This window comes from Montipora capricornis, chromosome 10, assembly GCF_036669925.1.
Source record: "Montipora capricornis isolate CH-2021 chromosome 10, ASM3666992v2, whole genome shotgun sequence".
In the NCBI taxonomy this organism is placed as follows: domain Eukaryota; kingdom Metazoa; phylum Cnidaria; class Anthozoa; order Scleractinia; family Acroporidae; genus Montipora; species Montipora capricornis.
Window position 1 is genome coordinate 61,249,801 of NC_090892.1, and position 9,072 is coordinate 61,258,872.

General features: G+C 39.4%; 1 protein-coding gene across 1 annotated transcript in view; it reads right to left on the minus strand.

Annotated features, from left to right (window-relative positions):
• LOC138018414 (Golgi apparatus protein 1-like) overlaps positions 1-9,072 on the minus strand; it is a 57,459-nt gene that overhangs the window by 14,036 nt on the left and 34,351 nt on the right. The window contains exons 14-19 of the mRNA XM_068865032.1: positions 7,929-8,066; positions 7,383-7,469; positions 6,541-6,714; positions 6,026-6,114; positions 3,073-3,187; positions 599-691 (exon numbers count right to left, since the gene is read on the minus strand). Coding sequence (XP_068721133.1) covers positions 599-691; positions 3,073-3,187; positions 6,026-6,114; positions 6,541-6,714; positions 7,383-7,469; positions 7,929-8,066 — 696 coding nt within the window. The remainder of the gene's footprint in view (positions 1-598; positions 692-3,072; positions 3,188-6,025; positions 6,115-6,540; positions 6,715-7,382; positions 7,470-7,928; positions 8,067-9,072) is intronic.

The following is a 9,072-nucleotide window of genomic DNA, read 5'->3' on the forward strand; positions in this document are numbered from 1 at the left end:
AAGGATGAGAAGTTAAAAAAAAACTGAAGAAACGAGAATTGTCATATAAGAAGCTAAATACACCTTGGAAAAGCCCAATTCTCGCGTTGGTTCAGTGTAACACCCTAATGCAAAGACTCTTTCTGAGACAAGTCAATAATGGGGGTAGTTTCTAAAGAAACTGTGTTGCTGCGTCGGTGGGGAAGAGTATATTAAAATTAGGTTTTATCAGCGGAGTTGAAATGTAAATTGACAACCGTACAGGGATTCTAAAAGCTGACGTTTCGAGCGTTAGCCCTTAGCCCTTAGCCCTAATGCTCGAAACGTTAGCTTTTAGAATCCCTGTACGGTGGTTAATTTACATTATCAACTCCGTTGATAAAATTTAATTTCTGAAACAAGCACTCCATTCACACCCAAAGTTAAATGTCTTGTGAAGTACGTTTTAGTAAAACATAAATAACATCATCTCTTGCAACATAGGTAATAGAGGGGGCTGGTTTTGAAGCTCGGCAAACATCGAAGCAGCAAACAAAGATGAAAGATTTAGGTTGGAAAGTCCACGACCGTGCACAATCTTTTGTTTTGCGCTCATACACTAAAATCGCGATAATCTTACCTTTGCTCGACCATATTGGACGCCTTTACAGAGACCCTCTATGTCGTTCATACATGCCGCGAATGTAAAAGGATCAAGCCGTAAATCCTCAGACTAAAAAATATATATATTTCAGCAAAAACTGAAATTATTTCTTTTATCTTCCAACACAAACGTACAATACAAGAAGAACAACAAGAGCAAAAAGAAACTCGGGCAAAAACAATACGAAATATATTAAAACTGGGTTTGTCACCAGGTGAGCACATTTAAAAAATATTTGAAAAAATACAAACTAGGTTACACTGGTGGTTTAAAAGATGATATATTACAATAAAAAATGTTCCCAACGTTTCGGTCACAAACACGGACCTTCTTCAGGGGAAGTGAAAGAAAAAACCACACAAAAGCACAAATATAAGCAAGACGCTGATTAAAAATTCGAGATAAGTGTCATTTTTTCTTGTTTGCAAGGGTCAAGTGCAAATACTCCTTGGGGAGTAACGCCCCGTCATCTCGGTTGAGAGGGTCTCTCGCGCAATTAATCTCCCAAGCTTCCAAAATCTTCCTTTGGTGCCAATTACTATTAGTCCTGAGAATTGTGGCCTCATCCCATGCGATATCGTGATTGGTATTTGTCACGTGGTCTGCGAAACTCAAAGAAAATTCTCAACAAGAAAAGGCGAGCACCAGAAGGCTGTCGCACGGAGACAATGCAAAAAATCAGCACTTGCAGACCACGTGACAAATACCAATCACGATATCGCATGGGATGAGGCCACAATTCTCAGGACTAATAGTAATTGGCACCAAAGGAAGATTTTGGAAGCTTGGGAGATTAATTGCGCGAGAGACCCTCTCAACCGAGATGACGGGGCGTTACTCCCCAAGGAGTATTTGCACTTGACCCTTGCAAACAAGAAAAAATGACACTTATCTCGAATTTTTAATCAGCGTCTTGCTTATATTTGTGCTTTTGTGTGGTTTTTTCTTTCACTTCCCCTGAAGAAGGTCCGTGTTTGTGACCGAAACGTTGGGAACATTTTTTATTGTAATATATCATCTTTTAAACCACCAGTGTAACCTAGTTTGTATTTTTTCAAATATTTTTTAAAAATACGAAATATGTCGAATTCATCATGACAAAGGTTGCCTAACCTGCGATCAGGCGTTCTTTTCTAAAGAGCGGTTAAATGTTACCCAATGCCATTTGCACCCTTAGAAAAAAAAAACCCTGGCAACCCTTCGCGAGCGTGTACATATCCTACGAAAAGACCTGATCTTAAATTCACTATATATGTCACGTTGTTTGCCGGATGGGAGGTCGGTATTGAAAAAACACTGTGCCTCTGAGGTTTTGCTTACGGCCCAAGGCCGCAGGCCGAGCTTGAGGGCACAGTTTACCCAATACGGACCGACCAAGACCGGCAAATGACGTTTTTCTTCCCAAGGAAAATTGGTTTGAGAACAAGTTTTGAATAGAAACGGGGTAATTGTCTTGGATGCCACTTCAATACCTTGAGCACTAACGCACTGGAGAGGATCAGTGGAACTGTATTACTTAACTTTAAAAAAGTGATTTTGATTTTCGTTTAAAAGTGAAGCAAAACGAACGAGCAAATGTAAACCCTAGAGCGGTCCGTATGCGGGGTCTGGATGGGAAAATCCGAACCGGTGGGGCGCGGGGGATCACAAAATCTCGTAAGGAAGTTTTGACCGATGCAGACACACATTCTCCACTCGAAGAATGAGCGAGAGAATTACTTAAACTACAAATTCCACAAAACATATAATCTTCCTTTGTCAAAATTAAGCGTATCCTCTCATTAGGGAATCTTTGCTGACGTCGTTGCTTCCACTTTCTTTCATTGTTTCATTTTGCCCACAAAAGTATCAATCAAAAGCAAGAATACAGCGACTCTCGTAACCTGCTATTGCATCATCGCGGAGAGATTATCTGGAATAACGCGTTCAAATTTTCAGAGATATCTCATTATTGTAAATGGTTTGAACCCAGGAGTCATATCATAATTAAGTAAAGTACGATCGTCCGGGTGAGTGTAGTCCTGAGAGGGACTGTTTGAGATGTAATATATCAAAAACGAGTGCGAGTGTTTCATCAGGGGTTCCAAACACCGAGAAACAGATCTTTTAAAGATTTTCATTTAGTTTTTCATTGGGTATCCAAACGCATTCACGTGATGTGGTATACAGCTGTTGATTGGTGGACTCAGGTTATGAATTATTAATGAGTTTGAGGAGACATTGAGATGACATTGCAGTCCTTCTCAGGACTACACTCAAGGCCTACACTCACTCGGACGATCGTACTTTACTTAATTATGGTATCTCATTATACAATGCACTTTCTCTTTGCTGACTGATTGAAAAACCATAGCCTTGTGCTAACGAGGCAAAAAAATGTAAAACAAAGATTCCCAAAAAGATCGAGGGCCTTTGTGTAAAGAAGAAACACTAATTTAGTTCGAACTGACCTCCTCTTCCTTTTCAACTCTCAGATGAACGCGGCACTGATCGGAAATGGTATGTTCCTTGCCATTAATCACAGCATCACGAACTCTTTTACTCAAGCACTCAACAAGCCCAAATCTAACAAAAGAGCCAATTGCAGTTCCTTTTAGTGGATACCTATATACGCCACCTGATATTATTTCCACGGTGATTAAATGAATCAAATAATACATTTATATCATCCTGACGCTTACGTTGAGATTTTGATTTGTGTATTTAATATGAGTTACTGCGATTTTCAATTCTGCGGAACCTCACCTTCAAGCGCTAAGTGCCGAACTGCATTTTGGCTTCCATCAATCAAATTTCCCATCATAGCCAGGAAAATTGACTCCGCCGCCTCCGGAAAGTGAATAGGCCATTTCCCTGTTGCTGTTTGTCTCGGTTTCGAAGCGAGTCTTGGTGCTCAACTATTGAAATGGAAATGAGTTTGATTTGCATGAGAATAAGCAACTCATTTCCATTTGAATGGTTGAGCACCAGGACTCGCTTTGAAACTGAGGCATGCAGCAACTCGGAAATGGGCTATTGGAGTTTTTGTTTAGTTCACAACTCGAATACCCTTAGGCTACCATTTTAGAGGTTCTTTAGCAAAAAGTGTTTTGGTAATAACTAATAATAAGTCAAAACTTTAATTCCAAGTGCGAAGGAGAAGCATAGCAAAAGAAGCAACAAAGTAGTAAAGATATAGAATCGTGAAAAAGGAATTGTTCGAAATCCGATGGCCTTCGGTTGTTGATTAATACAACTTCTATGTCAACTAATTTGTGATTCTAAGCAGCAACGTGTGTTACATATTAGACGTGCGTCAGTAATTAGTTTTTAATTGCGTCGGAGGACGAAACAAAAAGATTCGTACAGATTCCAGTGCCTTCCATCGGTGTCGAGTACTAATGTGCCAAGGGAACCAAAGATGCTCATTGGTAGGTTACGTCATCCGTGATTCGGGTCAACTCGAGGCTTGGCGTCCGAAGTTTGATTGATGGAAGACAAAACGCGGTTTTGGCCATTGGCGCTTAAAGATGAGATTCCGCAGAATTATGAAATCACGGTAGGCGTTCGTGCCAACAGTTTTCATTTCGCACTTAGCTTTTTTCATGAGTCGATGTTGATGATGATGATGATGATCAGTGGTATAAATAAGTACCAACAGCCGACCCTTTTCGTCAGCTACTTTTCCCCTTAAATTGAAGTAAGTTAAGACAGATCCTTTCAAACCTAAGATCAAAACTGATATCCAGAATGATAACAGTCCGTTACTCTACGCAAAACCAGCTGTCAACTGAGTTCAAATTTTATGAATGATGATGACGCTGATGATAATATAGCCCGCGTAGCTGGCGGTTCTGTTGTTGCGGAGCGCGAGAGATTTCGAGCTGAGCGAGGAGACTCAGCCTTCTCGGGGCTTCACCACTCGAGATCCCGCGAGGTCTGCAACAACAGAAGCACCAGTAACGCAGGTATCATGATAATGATTACGATGGTGATAAAAACAATTATAACAATGATAATTAAGATGATAAGGTTCCTAAGTATATATAAGATGTCGCATGGGCCAGAGGGCAAATTAAGGATTAATTCCACGCGTATTTTCAAAGTTTTCACCAAAAATTGCCCGAGTCGCAAAGCTACGAGGGAAATTTGGAAAACTTTGAAAACAAAATTGAAGTTAATCTTGGCTCCTTTGGCTGCTACACACTTTCTCCTTTGTTATGTTAAATTCAATGTATAGTTAGCTCCGTCATTATTTCTTTTTTACACTTATTGTATTGTAGTTGAATAAATGTGAATTAACGAACTTGAACTTGAACTTGAATTGCACGAGGGCGCATTGCGATTACATGTTTATCACATAAAGGACAAAATTAGGCCTGGTTTTCACTAGCGACGCAGGCATAAGGAGGCTCATTTACTTGTTGTTAATTAGTGTCTATTGTTCGAACAAAAGGATCTCATGAACAACAACCTACTGAGTTTGCGTATGCTTCTTGTGCTTATGCTTGCGTCGATGGTGAAAACCAGGAGGCCTGTTCAGTGCCGCAACAAATGACAATCAACACCCTCCCATTCGGTTGAAGTTCACTTCACAATAAATCGTTGCTGTCAACAGAAATAGCGCTTAAATGTATCTTATACGTGGACAAAAAAGAGTTACAACTTAAAAGTGCCCCTGTGATAAAAAAAAAAACACTTCCTTTTTTCCTTCAGATTTTGAAAGTGTGTTTGCTTAACACCTGACTGGCAAAATTTTGAGCTTTGATTTTTATCCAAAGGCCGCTTACTTTGAGTGTAAGTTTTGGATTTCACGGTCCGCCATTACTCAGGTTCAAAACTGAACGATTGGAACTCAGACGGTTGGATCCAGGGAAACGTGACGTCAGAGTGTGTGAACGCAGCTTATTATATATGCATAGCGTGAGTTTAAAAGTCTGAAAGCCCAAAACCCCCGTGCTGCATATTAATTTTGCAGCGTACACACGCATTGTATTCTTAAACTAGTGAGCCTTTGACGTCATTTTCTCCTCGATCCAGCTCTCTCAAGAACATAATGTTAGTAATGGCGGACCATTAAATAGGAAAATTCCAGTTAAAATAAAGAGGTGTATTTTTGAAATCAACGCTTAAAACGTGGGTCACTTAGTGTTTTGTTAACATAGTTTTGAAATCCAAAGAAAAATATGAATTGATTTTTTGGTCACAGGGGCACTTAAAGCAATTGTCAAGCAATCAGGATCAAGTAATCATGCCCTCTTGATTACGGAAAAATGTCCTCTATCTCAGCCAATCAGCATTCAGTAATTTTGTCCCGTATGTGATAAAGATGATAAGCATTATGATGACTACAATACACCATTACAGACCAAATCACTCACAAACAAAATCAAGCAGTATTCTTAACAACCAAGCCTGACTCACTTGTCTTTCATATCACTACAGTATTCTTGAGCATCCCTTCGGCAAGCCCTCTTAAATTCAGGAGAGAACCTGAAGTCTTTCATTTCAATCTAAAGAGAAGAAACAAAGGGAGGAGACTGCTTGGAAAGAATATCAGGTTTTACATATCAACAAGGGGCGATTCTTGATTTTTAGTCATGTTGTTGACTGGACTGTTTCTATCGAAGATTCATGAAGTGAAAAAAAGGAATTGGGTAGAATCTGTCCTGGCTTTTCTACCCGACTCAACGTCATCTGGGGTTAGAATTCGTTGGTTTTCGACTTTGTATAAAGATTATTTCTCCCGATTCTCTGGTTTTCCACTCTCATCAAAAACCAACATTAACTTTGATTTGTGATGTCTTAGTCTGCTCTTTCCGAGCAAAGTAGAAAACTTCATTGCACTGCACCAATCCTACCCCCTCTAAAAACTGCTCTATTACTGCAAATACACATCCGCCGTATGTAAGACAACGCACCTAATGGCTATAACTTACAAGTTGCCAATGTTCAATGGCTGCATGGCACCTTTCGTCCATTCCTTGGTCATTTTTGTGTTCAACTAAACAAGGCAAGACTCCTTCTGCATTTCCCTGAGCAATGACATCTCCACAGAACTTTGACACCATGCCTCGACAAGCACGCACCAGTGTGCTGTCAAGTTCGTAATCCTAAAGGAAAGAACCACAACCTTTGTAATACATATTCCAGTTGGAGCGGGGTGAATATCTTGTGCGTGAGTCATCTTCAGAGTCAAGTCGAACCTATTTGAATCTCTCAAGATGAGTTCTGCACTCAGTTTTAGCGACATCAGTCTAAAGTCTCGTAAACTGCCTCAAGTTCGGGCCCTCGCTGAAGTAAAAAAACTGGCCATATAACAAACTCACAGTAACAACTTAACCCTGCATTCTTAAGATAATTATTATACTAAAGCCAAAAATATTACACCAACAATTTGTCATTTAGCATTTTGCGATGTAGTCTTAACCGACATAACATGTTCATTGAGGCTCGCGAAAACTCTTCCCTTGGGATTTACTCCAGTTTAATCATTGTGGTCAGAAAGTGTGGTTTTGAGAAAGATCATTTTTGTAAATTCTATCAGAGATCTCAACCAGCCATAACAATTCTGCGATGTGGTTTATGTTTTCATAGCACGCTATTTTTCAAAAGCTTCTCAACTATAATCCTTGGTGATCTTTCCTACATGTATGTGATAAGCACAGGCTGAACAATAAGATAACAAGCATACAGAAAAACAGAGTGAAAAGTCGAACGCACAGACTGACTAACTGTCCTACAGACAGGTCGATCGAGGTTAACAGTGCAAGACACCAACCTCTCCTTCCTCTTCTGTAAAATTGCCGATAGCATTTTGACACTTCTGACCAAGGTCATCAAATTTATCTTGTAAACACTCTATTTCCTGCAAAGTGCAAAACAATTAAATGTAACAACCATCCACATTTCAACAAGACTATTTATGAACAGTCAATGCTTCAAAGAGAGAAAAGTCCCAAAACTTACAACAATTTCTGCACAGGTAGTTGTCAAAAAATATATATATATATTTCTTTTACAAAAAAGAGAATCTCTGTCTTCAATCGGTTTTTTTTAATAGTAGCTAGCAAAAATTCTTGAATCATGCAATTAGCCTAAGACGTCACCAGTGGGCAGAACTTGTTGCAATGTGACAGCCCTGGTAATGCCCCAGCACACCAAAGAGCTTCCACTGAATTTTTACCATTGCAAGGAGGGAGTGGTTCTTGTTATCAGTATTCAGGTTACAAAAAATGGCATACATGTATTACAATAATGTGGATGATCATGACATGCATATGATACACTGGTTTCGTACAAAAAGAAAATTAATTATCATTGTTACCTCTCCTTTATCAAGTTTGTCACTGCAGTGTTTTCCAAGGTCTTGCACACAAGCCATCTGAATTTCAGGCATCAAGTGTACATCGACAGCCCTCTGATGCATAACACGTTTTACATGAGCAGCACATTTTGGTGAAACCTAACAGGAAAATCAAATTAACATTTAATAACCACTTCACCTTCGATGCTCACCGTTCAATCCATGAATTTCCTTTTCTCGTTTGCTTTGGTCAGCAAAAGGACACACAAGACACTGTGAGAAATCAATGCATATTACTTACTAATTTCTCTTTTGTTTCCTTAGAGCGATTTTCAATTGAGTGTCGAAAGTAATTAGTGAATTACTTCACTCAGTGATTGGTTCAAAGTTCCCGCCCCACTTTTTCAACCAATCAGAAGTGAAACCCAAACCAATCGTGGCTCGCGCGTGCACATTTTCCTGCGCTTTTTGTCAGCTACGTGTATTAAATTACTTCGAGTTTTGATTGGTTTACTGGATTGTTTCGGTCCTTTTTGATTGCTCAAAGTAATTACTTTGGTTTTGATTTTACGACACTCATTTGAAAAGCGCTCTACTAAAGTGGATATGAGATGAGAGTCCACTGCATATACAAGAGAACACAAGCTGTATGCTTGGCAATCAACTTTAGTGAACCCTACTTCACAGTACAGCCAACATAAAGTTCTATAGCATCTTCCCCCTTCATATGATATACATCCTGCTAACCTAGTTTTCTCAGTCTAAACCCTGAGTTATTGACGGGCAAGAAGTCAAGATAACTGGAATTCTGAAAAGGTTTTTTTTTTTTTTGCAATTTTGTGAGCCTAAACAAAGAATAAAAACATAACCATCCCTCTTGACTGGACAGGCTTAGTCAACAAAATCATTCATCAACTTAAACAAAACATAAGACTGACTGCTGCTTGACTAAGTGTGTAGTCCTGAGCAGGAAGGACAGAGCTCTATGAATCTCCCCGGCCTAAGTAGTCAATAACAGGTCTGGATTAAGTCCACGTTGAGCAGTTAAGGTCACTTGAGCAATTAAGTTCAAATGCTGGGTTTTGCTGTCTTCGTTATTAAAAAGAAAAGTGCATGTAAGTGAAGGAAAAAAATGCTTGTTAAAGGTGAGGTTCGAACCAACAAT